This window comes from Ipomoea triloba, chromosome 4 (genome assembly GCF_003576645.1).
Source record: "Ipomoea triloba cultivar NCNSP0323 chromosome 4, ASM357664v1".
Classification (NCBI taxonomy): domain Eukaryota; kingdom Viridiplantae; phylum Streptophyta; class Magnoliopsida; order Solanales; family Convolvulaceae; genus Ipomoea; species Ipomoea triloba.
Window position 1 is genome coordinate 11299701 of NC_044919.1, and position 15632 is coordinate 11315332.

A 15632-nucleotide genomic window follows, 5' to 3' on the forward strand; every position below is an offset into this window, starting at 1 on the left:
CCCCCCCCCCCCCCCCCCCCCCCCCACAACACATTAATACAATAGGAACACATGCCTCCTTTACCCAAAACCTAATCTAAATTAAAACTACCATTACTCTACACCATCCATTCTTAAAGTTCAATGCACAAATTTTGTCCTCATTATATTATGTGTCCTTACATGAATACATTTCTATATATATATATATATATATATATATATTTTGTTGTAAATTAGAAATGAAATCATTTCAAAAATTTAAACACTAAAAATAGCATCTTCAACGTAACACGTCAAATCTGATTTTCACTAATTAAAATATAAGTTTATTATTGGTGCATGGAAAATTAACATGTAATTAAAAATATCAAATTAAGTGCATCATTTGATGATAAGAAATGATACCCTAATAGCAAAAATTTGTGTGAGACCGTCTCACCGTGAGACTGGTCAGGTCGGGTCAGATCAAGATGCAAATGTAATACTTATCTGCACAAATGTCATACTTAAATGCTCAAATTTAATACTAATTAAGAATAAAAATTTTGTTACTTATAAGGTTAAATGCAATACTTTTAAGGGAAAATACAATACTTTTACATTTCGATTTAAAAGTATTACATTTTTTCTCAAAAGTATTATATTTTCTCTTATAGGTAAGCGGCATTTGTCAACATTACTTATTATGAAAAATGTATTACTTTTTCTCTTATAAGTAACAAAAATTGTATTTTTAATTAGTATTATATTTAAGCATATGAGTATGACATTTGCACATATAAGTATGACATTTGCATGTTGATTCGACTCGACCAGACCCGTATCACGAATAAGGATCCGTGAGACGGTCTCACACAAGTGTGACCTACTCTAATAAAGTGATGAACCAATATGGTGCATGTGGCATATGCATGACTTGCCTTCCCCTTCCTAGACCCATAAATCGAATGTTATTCATATGCTCCCGCCTAAACTGGCATTTCTCTATCCTCCATGTAAACTGCAGACCGCAGAGGACAAGACGGTTCGGAAAAGATTTGAGAAAAAGAAACATGAGCATTAAATTCCATATCTTTGTCTAAATTACACATAATTTCTTGTGCCAATCCAATCCACACTTCTATTCCCCCATCTTCTGCATCCACGAAAACAGCCAAGTCCTCCTGTGTATGAACCCGGCCAATCCATATCGGCTTGCCCCACCCAAAATCAACTTGAGAAAACGGAAAATTACACCAACTAGTTATACTAAAAATTTTAATCTCATCAGCATTATGAAGTGCCTTTGATATGTCTAATAGGTATCTGAGATACCCACCTTCCGCATGCATTTCCCTCAAGTAGTCATCGGTAACCTTGTCGATGGCTTCCGCGACTCTTCCTACAAGAAACCCGGCAGTAACTCTTCCACCCCGTCGGCTTCCGATTCCCACCGAGCGGCCACCACTTGGCTGATGTTGCCTAGGCACTGCGAAGGGAGTGGCGGGTTCAACTTCTTTCGCAAATTCACCACATTTGCCAGCAAATGCGTCTTCAGGTTTGGGTTCGCCGGTAGAATTGCTCGTATCACCGCCGCCCAAATGAACGCCGACAACGCCTTCACCCTAGACGGACGGTGGCGGTGCTCCGATGGGTGATAATAATCGTTCCTGAGCCGCTCGATATCCTGCTTGCCAAAAATAAATCTTTTCGAGGAGTAATTTCCTCGGTTCTTGAGGGAACGGGGCATTGGCCTGACGAAGTTCCCCGGCCTGAAAATTGCGGAGGGGTCCACGACGAGGCCGCCTGGATCACTGGGTTCTTCCCCGCGGTTGATTGCCGCCAATGTATTAAATAATCCGACCATCGCCCCGGCGTCCGCCAGGCCGTGCCAAACGCAGAACGCTACCGCAGTTCCGCCGCAGCGGAACCTGTTGAGCTGAACAGCTAACATAGGCTGAGAGGGGTGAATAGCATTTGGTTTGGGATCAAGTGGGAGCAGCTGGCTTATATCTTCGAGTTTAGGGTGCCGGAGAAACTCACCCAAATCACAATTTGTAACATTAGCTCGGACAAAATCCGCACCCTCGTCGTTGCATTCGATGGTCGTCGATCCATCTTTCATTCTTCCGGCGAGCGGATACAAGATGGACAGTGTCTTCATGAGCGAGTCCTTGAGCTCATCATAATCGTGGTCGCCCGCGCGGGAGTCGTAAAAGAAAACAATGGGGGTATAAAAAGTCGCGAGTAATATATCAAGGAGAGAAAGCTTGTAGTTTCTCAAGCTTTGGGGAGTTGGCGAACTTGGCCTCACTTTCTCTTTCTGGTAAACTTCAACTTTCAGGGCCATTGAATGGATGGGAACCTTATTTCATAATTCCCACTTATCATCACATATGCTATTTATAACCAGGAGCAGTGAATAACAAGCAATTGTAATAGCATGGAACAGGGGATTAATATCGCATTGTAAATCTTGATATAAAAAATATATGTTTGTACTATAGAATATGTTAATTACAGACACATTAGAGGTTGATTAACAGTACATGTAATATGAACCAATATCTTTTTTGAAAAAAGAACCAACATCTCATGTGTCTACAATTAACATATATTCGATCTGTACATGTAGATAATAGTTTATGTGTATATAGTTATTATGTTCTGTATAATTACTATGTGATGTGTCTTCATTTATTTATAAGTACAAAAACGATGAACTGTAAGTGTAGAAAGCGTCAACTACAAACACAAAATTTGGAAGTTATTTTTGGATGTGGAAAATGCAAGATAGACATTAGTGCCTGGTATAATGCGCCAATAACATTGCCTCTGGCCAAGAAATTTATTTTTCTTGTGAAATTTATTTTATTTTGCTGAAGACGTGAAATTAAAGGAAGTGTGAATTTAATATAATATTCCACCATTATCTTTAATAAAAACATATAAAAGCTCAGTACAATTTGCCCAGGACTTTTTCTGACGAACATTATTTGTACCTTTGTGCTAAAGTGGAGGTGCTTTGCAAAAATAATGCCATATTTGCCCTTGCTGATAATCGGCCGTCTAGATTCAGGCTGCTTAATGACAACTCTCAAACTATTTACTTGGGCCTGATCTGAATATTATATTGTTAACATTGATTATCCACCCCTCCACTAAGCAAACCAACTCTATTCATTTTTGTGTTGTTATATATATGGGGAATAAACTTTGCTGGTGGGCCAGATTCGTATATTATATAAATAATGCAAAAAAAATCGTGAGAACATGGGGAAAATCAATTATGGATTCCAATTTATAATCACGCACTAGAGAATGTGACGAATGTATACTGTTTGCTTTTGGCTCCTTTCCGACATTGTCACCTGCTCCCTCCCACTAACTTCTGTTTCTTTTACAGTAATGTAATAAAAAAAAACACCCACTTAGGAATGTTTTCAACCGACATATTATTATTATCTAAAAACATAATAAGTCTCAATCAAGGTTATATCCTTGATTTATGTCCATCTTTTTGAATGCTAATAAATGGGTATATTTTACTTTAAATGTTGTACACTTCAATGTTATTAGACAAAATTGTCCCTACTACATTCTTGTTATGCAAAACTACCCTTACACCGTTATAACACCGTTAGTTTTAACTCCATCATTATTACCCTACACCTATATCTATCATATCTTTTTCCTATTATTTAATTGTCATTTTATTTAAATTATTAATTTCTATTCAATGGTTGATTATATTTTAATTAAATTTCTATGAATGGTAAATCATATATGTGTGTATAAAATACATATATTATTTGTGTATATATAATTTGAATTATACATTTGAATTATTTTTATTTATTAATATTTTAATATTGGGCATAAGTTTTCGCGCATCGCGCGTACAAAATACTAGTTATATATATATATATGTTATGAATAATAACAATAATTGTGATATTGCGAAGGAAGAAATGAAAATACAGAAACTGAAATGGAGAACACTGAAGCTAGAAGGAGGAAGAAGCAGACTTTGTATTGATGATTTTGGATTGATCTTTTACAGGGAGTGAATGGGGTATTTATAGTACCCGAAAATGAATAAACAAATATTAAATGTACAGCAACAGGCACATAATTGTGCCAGTCTAGTTGAATAAGTCTGAAACTTAAGAAGCTTATCTTTTCCTGAATTCCCGTGTTTGATTCGTGTAGGCTTCATCTAATTTTGTTATTTTGTTGCTCAAGACTTCCATTAAGCAGTAATATACATATAGACATAACATCAACAACAATAGTGTATGCGATTCAATGGACGGACTCAGACATAACATCAACAACAATAGTGTATGCGGTTCAATGGATGGACTCTCAATATATGAATAAGATATCAAGAGTTTGAATCCTTGCTTGGACATCCACCATTTTTCAAACTTTGAGTAAGGGAAGGAAAAAGGATGATGCCATACTGATTAATAACATTCTCCATTGACCATAAAAACCCTGTGGGAAGGGGGAGATAACATTCTACAAATCCCTCGTGAACAATCATGTTCAACTATCAATGGGGTAAATATATTTCATAATAATTGCGTTACTCTTTTTAGAGCTCGTGGGTATAATACTGACATCATCATGTCTAGTCAATTTTCATAATATACCCATAACACAATCCTTATTGTTCTCGTATAGAACAATGGTGTAAATTATAGTACAACTAGTTTTGGGACTTGGCATCACGGAGATATAATAATAGCCAATACCCGAGTAGCCCATTATATATTGGCTTGTCTAAGTAGCCAATCATTTATGGGCTAACTGGTATGTAAATTCCTTTTTCAAGAAAATACTCGATCTTTCAAGTCGAGATAATATTTTGCTTTCACATACAAGCTTTTCATTTCAAAATCCCCGTCTTTAGACATGAGCTAATATCATTAAGCTCTTTATATATTTCGTTGATGTCTATACCATCAATATTGACTGAGATGTTCATTAGTAACTCTTTATTAAACACACAATGGCACATATTATTCCTTCTTCAACGAGGAAAATAACTCCATTTGCAACTCTTCAAAGAGTACATAATGACACATAATATATTCATATTTATATTCCTTCTTCAGAAGGGAAAAATACTCAGTCTGCTTCAGGTCATATATAGACCTTAAAATCCATCATGGATTTTAAAAAATACTGTCCAATGACCCATATTTATGCAGTCATGACATTCATCATATATTATCCGATGACTCATCTTATACGGTCATGATATTTATTAACCGTATATTATTATCTGCCAATGATATTAATAAGCGAAAGTTATTGCCATCCATTTATGATGAGAATATGGGAGAGTATATCAATTATGGGTATCTGTGTAAACCCATGAGCTCCAAGCCTCGCCTTTTATCACATCATTATTCTCTTTCGTACCAACACCTATTCAACGGTGTGTACACATAATATAGAGAATAGCGAGCTGAGTTATTTGCCTTCCTTAATTGCTCATTTTATTTATCAATTAATCAAGGCACTTCTTATGCCTAATTCTGGCCAGATTGAGCAATTATAAAGGCAATTGAGTTGTCGACAACATTTTCATAATTTTCTCTCATATCCTTAATAATTCATGGCAATTTCAAAATCAACCAGATGATAGACATTTCCCATCAATATTTATATCTGGTCGTTCCGCATCCCAGTATTAATTATTTGGTGCACCACTGGGTATTTCGTCCTTTGACGAGTGTTTCTTTTAGACATCATTGATAGATATATTAATAGATATATATTTGGCAGGAATTAATAATCTACTGAACATTCAGTTCAGTCAATCTAGTATGTGGATTTTTGAAGATATATTCATTTCATGAAATTTTCTCGGCATTCAAATTTTTAAAATAATTTGGGCATATATCTCCCCCTAATGCCGTGAAAATGATCTTCATGCAGTCAACGTATCAAATGATCTTATATCATGGGCTCTAGGTTTTTATACAATACATGGATATTTATAATCAACATGTATACCAAACTTTATTTAATAGCCCATAGAGATACGCAATGATATGATAATAAAATAGACTGCATATTAATATAACACAGATTTGGGAAATGTTCAATTTTCACCACGTACTAGATGTAAATAGGGGGTATTCATTTTATGCCGTATGTCAGATTTTGAAAACAATAGTATATCGAATTTTTTTTTTTTTTGAATACTACTTACCCTATTACAATGTAGTATATCGAATTTAATCTCACCAATATATAATTTCAATTTAAGCATGCTTCATATGGGAGACTACTGTTTGACATATATACGATGTCCAATAATATTAATTCAAATCTAGCATTTCAATATTTAGCCCAAAGTGACCCAATTGCCTATATCATAATTAAAATAATTTGGGTATTTAAATTACAACATACGATATATTTAGACGTATATGCAATCATATAATGTATATGATCAAAATAGATAAAGCACATATATAATTTAAGAGCAATAATTTGACAAACCAAAGTGGAACTATGATTAAGGCATATACAATTTAACATCATCTCATAAAGTGCCAAAATAGCTTTAATCAAAATTAAAGCAATTAAAGTGAAAGCCACTCCACTTTTATAATAGGATATCAATCCATTTTCTCAATTTATGAGAAATCATCATCATCATCATCATTATCATCACATATTCAGGATGATATCATCAGCCTTGCCAAATCTTAAAATCATTCAAATTAGTAAACTTTTAGTTTATAATAAGATTGGCTTCAATGGCACTCTTTATAGTGCAACATAAACATTAGGAAAAGCAGAGGAATTTTCCAATACAAATTTAATTTCTTCCCTGATATTGCCTTTGTAATTCAGAAGAATTCTCAATTCCTTTATTTTATAGTCTCAACATGACATTCGTCATTACAAACATTCAAATTTAATAAATTTCTATGACACTTCGGAGGGAACAACGCATTACAATTTTTAATAAATTTGTTCCTCCAGGCAATAATATATTGGCTCATTCAGAGCTTTCTATCATTTCGTACTACCAAACATTGTACTAACAAATTCCTCATTATTTTCAATGTGCAGAAACACTTTGCACTTTTAATCATTGTATGTGTGGTTCCAATATCCACAACACATACATTTTTCTTCATTCCTTTCTTGATCCAATCAAGAGTGATATGCATTTATTTGCTTCTTTGAAGCACATATCTTTCAAGGATTAGGCATCACATGATTTCACATCCAATTTTCTCCATATGGTATTTAATTTGGAGATACCATATACCAAACAAGCATAATTATACAATTTTATCCCATGATTTTGATAAACATATCAAAATACCTTTCATTTATAACATATGGGATAAACTTTATGGCCGTTAGCATAATATTTATTATGCCAAATTTTATTTCATGATGATTCACATGGCCATAGCATAAGAGAGCAAGTTGTGACACAAAATTAATTTTCACATAATATTCATAGCATTCACCATACAATATGGTAATTTTAAAATAGATTCATTTCCATTTTTGGTCCTACTGTTATTGGGGCATTGCTAATTTTAGTCCACTTCATTAATTTTTGCCACATTGCGGCCAGTCTTATTTAGTCATTGCCACTTTTAGTCCACCGTTAAAATTTTCGTCAAATAACCTTCCAAAACAGAGGTATTTTGATCTTTTCAAGTTTTGATCACCTCCTTTACCCTTTGTAGTGGTTTTCCATACAGATTTTCATCTAATGAAGAGGTCCGGCGGAAGCCATAGCTTTGTAATGTGGCTCACATGGCTTTCGCCTGACCTCTTCAATGGATGAAAATGTGTAAGGAAAACCACTGCAAAGAGTCAAGGAGATGACTAAAGCATGAAAATACCAAAAATACCCCTATTTAGCATGGCAATTTGACTAAGATTTTAACGGTGGACTAAAAGTGGTAATGACTAAATAAGACTGATCACAATGTGGCAAAAATTAATGAAGTGGACTAAAATTGGCAATGTTCCAATAACAGTAGGACCAAAAATGGAAATGACTCTTAAAATATTTATCATAGTATTTCACATTTCAAATGCTCTCAAAATTAAATCATCAATTGGATGTAAATACATAGATCATATTCTCATCCAAATAATGCCATAATATAGTTCTAGGAAATATGATCAATGCATGATAATATTTGATTAGTGCACATAATAATCATTTGAACATATTATGTTCCAAATATTCATACCATATACCATATACAAGTATCTTATACCTATTATCAAATAAAGGTACTAAGAATACGAAGTTTATACACAGTATATCGAATATTAAAGGGCAATAATTAATGCACCACCCTATACATACGCAATCGTTATACCCTGCACCACGGTGCACATAGCAATGTGCACCACGTACGTAAAACGACGTTGTTTTGGTGTTAGTGGACGCGGACGCAGACGCGAATGACTCTAGGGAATTCATTATCTATAATACACATAATCATTATCTAGAATAATACACAGAACGTTTGCCTAGAATACACAGAATGTTTGCCCAGAATACACAGAATATTGACACACAATACACAGAACTCATCCTCCTAACATTCGAATGCACAAACACATCACAACCTGTGTTAATAACATGAATATAATACATAGAATATTGACACAAAATACACAGAACTCATCCTCCTAAACATTCGAATGCACAAACACATCACAACATGTGTTACTAACATGAATACACATAACGGTTGCTTAGAATACACAGAACGATTGCCTAGAATACACAGAATGATTGTCTGGAATACATAGAATATTAACATAAATATAGAGAACAGCCGAAACGGAAAACGTGATTTTCATAAAAACGAACGATTAGTTTACAATGCTCAAAACAACGTCGTTTAGGTACGTGGTGCACATTGCTATGTGCACCTTGGTGCACGGTATAATTTGCCGCCCAATTAGGTCAAAGCTAAGAACGAGGAATGTCTAAAAAATGATACTAGAATGACCTGTTTCATGAAATTGACTAATTAAGTTAAACTAGCAAATGAAATGATACTAGAATGACATTGTGGTTTAGTGGCACCCGGTTTACACTCCTATGTGGAAAGGAGTGGGTTGGAGGCAACTGTTGACTCTTTGTGCTTCAGTAGATTGAGAAAGTAGCTATGAACATATACTATATTGTAACAGAGAGTTAGTAGTACTCAAAAAAAAAATAGTTAAACTAGCAAATGATAAATGATATGATGAAAAACACCACCAAGAATGATCTTGAATACTTTGTTATAAACACTTCTTTGCTTTTCACTATAAAAAGCGCCAAGACAATGTAACTTCCACCGAATACCATAACATCTACAAGCTCTCATTCCTCCACTATAGATTGAACTCCGATATTTTAGGTGAAACTCTATCATGTATATATATATATACAAATATTCTGAAATAGTGGAGTTTAATTTTACTCTATTCAAAAATATTCATAATTTTCATCTTTTTTTCCACGTAAAACTATTTTTTCTTAATACTACTAACTCTATTACAATACAGTATCTGTTCATAACTACTTTCTCAACCTATTGAAGCACAAGAGTACTTATATTCGTTTACTTTTCATTATATGTTCACCGTTTACCCTCATTTTATTTTGAGCTTATGCTTTATCAATCCATGTACATCAAATTAACCAAGCATGTCTAAACAGCAACAACAATAATAAGCGAAGAGAACAAAAGAAAAATAAAAATTGTAAAAAGGGAAAAACATTGTAATTAAATGATATCTTTATTATTTTATAATAATAAATTTTAAAATGAGCTTACAATATCATTTCAAAAAAAATAGCTTACAATATACTTCTAATTAATAAAATGTATTTTCTGCACGATTTTCCTGCAATTACTTTTCACACTTTCCTTATTAATCTAATAATTAAGAATAATTATTTAGATACTATAAAACGAAATTAAATGGAAAAAAATGATTATTCCACCAAATAAATAATAAGCCCTTCCTTGTCGAAGCCATCTTTTAATTCCGTCTCTAGACATAAACACTTGGAACTTTGCATGCTCCATGACCTGTTCAATCAACAACCCAATTTCATCATTGGTTGATCAAAAATAAAATTATTATTTATATCACACTCTATACTAATTATTAAAATAATTTTTATAATTACCAATAGAGTAATGTTAGAGATCCATAATATTTTCCTCATCCAATTCATCCTTCATAACCTGGCAGCATCTAATTAGTAACTAAATTCTATTTTTAATTTTTTACTTCTATAGACTTTGTTACAATGTAGTATTTGTTTATAACTACATTCTCAATGTACTGAAATACAAAGAGTCAACATTGACCCCACTGGAACTCAAATCCATGACCTCCCAATTTGGTGGAGTCCCTTCGTGCCACTAACCACAAGATCATTGGCAAACTTAGTTGATTCAAACTTGTCTAACTAATCGGGAAGCCGAGAAGCTAGTCGGGTCGTTCACTGTTAAAGAGGCTGAAGCTATGAGCATCCGGGAAGCACTTAGCTGGTTGAAGGATTTGGGTCTAGGAGATGTGGATGTTGAGACCGATTCCCAGCTTACTTTTTATGCTTTAACGTCTGAATCATTTATTTCGTCTTTTGGTTTTGTTATTGAGGATGTAAAAGAAACTGCATCTATGATTCACGATGTAGTTTTTCGTTTCGTTAGGCGATCTGCGAATCGTGCTGCCCATGCTATTGCTTGGGAAGCCGTTTCTGATTCAGGTTGCGGGGAGTGGTTTATTCCTCCTCCTTTTCTTGTTGACATTTTGGATTCTGATTTAATGCATTAAGTATTTGTTTTCAAACTTGTCTAACTAATACTAAGCACAAAACCCCCACAAGACCCCTCCCCAATATTTTCAATGGCACTCAAACTCCCACACTACAGCCTTTTATCGATATCAAGTCCGGCAACAAATCATTATGCTAGCCCCAAGTGTGGTCAATCAATTCATTACATCCAATGACCGGGAGTCACATTAGCAAGGAAATTATTGGAGGTGAAGTTTAGGAGGGGAATAGAAAATTTTCCATATTAATATTCATAAATAATATATATAGGAATTGAAAGGAGAATGCTTACTTGGATCCACGGTGGTCATGGTGGCAAGACCATTGAAGTAGCAACTAGCTCCGGTGCTCCGGTATTTGGCCCAGAATGAACTAAACGCGTAGTTCGCATGAGCCAGAATGGAAACCGGCTCATAGCAGTCGCCGCCGGGAGCCAAGTCATCGCAGGTTCCGTTCCCGGCAGCACACGCGAAATCCAAAGCGGGCCCCAAATCCAACACCCGAATACCCGTCGCCACCACGCACCACAAGTTCCCTTCGTACGGCCTATTATTATCCGGCTCCGGCAGCGGCGGGTACTCCGTTTCCGGCACCGCCCCGGTGAGGTTAAGCTCGTAAGCCGGCCTCCCACTCGGCCGGAGAATCCCCCAGTGCCGTTCCGTCCCCGGCCCAACTTTCCGGTTCTCATCGTACAGAGCGAATAAGAACGTCGGAATGGGAACTCCGGGCCGAGCTGGAGTCCCCAAAGGCGGGTCTTGCATCATTTTGGTCACGAGATTCCGGTTATACGCCGCGGCGTTGTAGACACTGGCTCCGGGTTGATCGAGATCGCCCGTGTTAGGCCACCCGGTTTCCGATATCGCAATCCGCATGTCGCTAAACCCTAAATATTGCATCGCGAAAACCACGGAATCGAGCATTTGATCCAATAGGTTAGTGTAAACCAGCCCGGTCTCCGAATCCACGACCACCGTATCATTTCCTCCTCGGAACAAAGCGAAATCGAGGCTAACGTTGGACGGATTCTCGGCCCACGAGAAATAAGGGTACACGTCTAGGAAGAAAAACGACCTCGTTCTATTCAGAAAGTTTAACAAAGGTAACAAAACTTCGTCTCGGGGAATATCCGCCCGGAACCGCCCACTCGACGGCGGGAACGTGGTTTCCACGATGTCCATCGCGACGGGAGTCCCGACTTTGATGTTATGAATGTTGTGAAGATTCAACGCTTTCTTGATGTTTTTCATGGCGGGGACCACCTGGAGCCACAAACTCTGGGCACTGCTGTCGCTCAGGACCTCGTTCCCGACCAGCACACCTCGTATCATTGTCCCCGGCAAGAACTCCAGAACGTTGTCGTGGACCCAACGCCTCGCCGCGGTTTGGTTGTTGGAGGCGAGGGAGGGAATGTCTTCGTTGCGGACCATGATTGTGACGCGGATGTAAGTGCCCGATAAGAGCTTGAGAATCTCGTGATCGGAGTCGTAGATCTTCAGTTGGGTGGCGCGCATGGCCTTCAGGGCTTCTATGGTTTCATATGCAGATGGGAGATTGTTTCCTAGCCGCCCATAGTTTATCCCTATGCTGCTTGACGGTCTCCCATCTGCATAATCAAAATTAACGCAATTAAAAAGTAAATATTGTTAGGATCAGAGGTCACTTTATTACTTTATAGACCGAAATTGTTCGAACTTATATGTAATTTGTAGATAACAATGTATGAAAAAGTAGAGAGTAAAATCCAAGAATTAGGCTTGAAGAAGCTTCTAGAGAGATGACATTTAGAGAGAAAGAGTAGTAGAGAAGGAAAAGGTCCTCCTATGAGAGTCTAATGGCTTTAAATAGGTCTAAAATATTGACTTTAACTATATAATCTTTGATCCGGACTATTTGATACCGACCTGACTACAAAACGAGGGTAAGGATCATAAAAAGAAGTCAAACTCGGGAAATATTCCTATCATCTATCAAGATGTCGAGCCTTACCCTTTTATCATCTCCACCCAATAATCACCTAGCAGGCACATGGTGCTTAATTCGCCCAACAATCTCCTTCTAGTACTAGGTAGTCAACCGTTGGACTCATCTACTACTTGACTTTTATACCATTTCTTAGAACCACGCTTACTACTACCGCCAAAAACTATAGCTAGTAGTAGCGAAGGCTCAACTTTATTTCCTTAGAGACTACTATCACATTTTCGAGAGTCATGGTGTTAGACTTGACACTTTATTGTCCTCCATCCAACAATCACCTAGTCACATGGTAATAGACTTGGCCCTTACCCAGGGACGGAGCCAGGATTTGTTGGTACGGGGGCCAACCACAATTCGAGAGAATAATAAAATACATTAATATTCATGTGACATATTTCAAAACACTATCATTATATTACAAATTTACTAAAATTTAGAACGTCTCTCTTGCATGTCACACAAAATATCTATACTAAAAACCATTTATACTAAATTGTTTTTCAATGTATACTAACAAATAATCATTAAAAAATGCGCAATAACTTGACTGCGGGATCACAATTAACATTTGATCACATGTAATATAATGATAGTGTTTTAATATTCCAGTGACTTACTTGATGAAGCTAGAAGAGTGAAGAAAAAGAGAGCAAAAATGGGTTTCTGCATTGCTTTGGCTTTGAACATTAATGGCAGTTTTGGATCGGAGCTTCTTACAACACTAGAATTGATCGAAGGATGTTTTCTGGGTAAAATGGGGAGAGAAGATCAGAGGGTTATATAAGGATTGGAAAAGGGTTTATATATGCATGAGGGCAGTTCAACTACCAGGCTTTAAGCCAAATTCATTGAGGCCAAGATTGTGAGAGTTTTCACATGGAAAGTGAGAACTCTTATTTTATTTTTATTTTTGTTTACAGTTTGAAGACGAAGAAGATGAAGAAGAAGCTCTGCAGTTGAACATATAGGAGAAACGCAAAGCTTATGCATGGACTGATGAGGATGTAGAGAGCCCAATACTATTGAGGTCCAATAAATAATAGTGTTTCAAAAAGATAAATTGAGGAAGATTTCAAGCCCAACAATAATTAGAGATGCATTTCGACATTCAATAATCCAATTTGATGTGACAAATTAATGGCAATTCGCAAATGGGACAAAATTATATTATGCACCATGATCTATGTTGTAATGTAGATCATGGATAAATGTTTATTTTTAATATAAATGTTAATTTTAATATATATGTTCATTTTTAATGTATTAAAAATTTATTTTTTTGATAGTGGTATGCCTAAAAATAAGCATTCATTAGTCATTAAAAAAAAAAAAAAAAAAAAAAAAAAAAAAAAAAAAAGGGAACTCCATAAAATAATGAACATTCAGTATACTAATAATGACCCTTATTATTATTAGTATTATTATTATTATTAGCTTTAGATTTCACAAATCTTAGCTTTTTGTTTGTTAAGCGGTCCGCGAATAGAGTTGTCCATTTACTTGCTAGCTAGGGAAGCCCTTTCTTTGTCTGACTGCTCGGATTGTACACTCGTTCCATTTCCCTCCATTGCTCATGCTTTGAGCATGAATCTTACTTAATGATATTTCTCTTTCGTTTTTCAAAAAAAAAAAAAATGACCCTTATGTTAATGGTCCATCTTATAAGGTGGACCATAGTACACGACATAATGATTAGGCAAATGGATCAAGGGATGGTCCGCCTTACATAATATATGTATCATTAGATTATTGTCAACAAAACTAGGGGTGGGTAATTCTGTTCGGTTTATCCGAATTGATCCGATCCGATCCGAACTAGTAATACAAAACCGAACGGTTCGATTAAAAATCGAACCGAACCGAACTTTGTTAATTAGGTTTTAATAATAATAATAATAATAACAACAACAATAAAAATAATAATAAAGAAGTAAATCTAAGTCCCTTGATGCCTGCTCCGTCGTTTAATTCCTATTCTTACTGGTATAGTGGTATCTCTCTTAAATTTTTTATTTGATTTCTTTATAGCTTGTTACCTACTTTGTTGTTTGCTGCAATTGTTCTTTACCTTTCAATTAGTACTTAGTAGTATGTTTGGACTTTGAATTGCTATTTTGTTATATAAGGCTTAGATTTTGGATATGGATAATGTGGTAGTATTTTTGAAAAATTAGAAAACACTAAAATTTGGAAACTTAAATCGAACCTAATACCGAACCGAATTAAATCTGAACCGAAATTGAACCGAACACTGATGTTAAACCGAATGGTTTAAATTTTTTTTAAATCGAAAATGAAACCGAAAAAAAAAAAATCGAACCGAAACCCGAAATGCCCACCCCTAAACAAAACATTTCTATTTCATTATTATATTATAGATATCAAAATCTATTTACAACATAAGATAAGAAATTATAATAAAAACTAATTGCATTTGTTAAAAGTTAAAAATCATTTTTAGAAAACTAATGGTCAACCATTGATTAAACTTGGTGGGGCATTGAGATCAGTCTTCATATTTTTACAACTATTTCATTTATTTTGGTATCAATATTAAAGTCTATTTATAACAAAAAAATTATAATAAGAAAAACTAATTGCATTTGTTAAAAACTAAATCTTTTTTGAACTAATTGTCAACCATTGATTAACCCTTGGAGTGTTGAGATCATTCCTCACATTTTTACTGGAAGGGTTATTCTTATTTGAACTCACCAATAATACACACACACACTAGTTTTACATGTGCATTGTGTGACTGATTTAATGTCCAATGCTTGTATTTAAATAAGTAATTCAAAGTATATCAATGCAATATTATAAGGAGAAGTTCATTATA

At 35.2% G+C, this 15632-nt stretch overlaps 2 protein-coding genes across 2 annotated transcripts; both read right to left on the reverse strand.

Moving 5' to 3' along the window:
- Positions 1-1218: 1218 nt before the first annotated feature.
- LOC116017083 ((13S,14R)-1,13-dihydroxy-N-methylcanadine 13-O-acetyltransferase AT1-like) lies at positions 1219-2348 on the reverse strand. Its single transcript, XM_031257608.1, has one exon. It carries the CDS (start codon positions 2309-2311, stop codon positions 1364-1366), a length of 948 nt encoding a protein of 315 aa, XP_031113468.1. The 5' UTR covers positions 2312-2348; the 3' UTR covers positions 1219-1363.
- A 7530-nt stretch (positions 2349-9878) lies between these two features.
- Positions 9879-12464, reverse strand: LOC116017725 (probable glucan endo-1,3-beta-glucosidase A6). The gene is made up of 2 exons (XM_031258353.1): positions 11109-12464; positions 9879-10061 (listed from the first exon to the last, which is right to left on the reverse strand). Exons 1-2 carry the CDS (start codon positions 12325-12327, stop codon positions 10024-10026), a joined length of 1257 nt encoding a protein of 418 aa, XP_031114213.1. The 5' UTR covers positions 12328-12464; the 3' UTR covers positions 9879-10023.
- Between the last annotated feature and the right edge of the window lie 3168 nt (positions 12465-15632).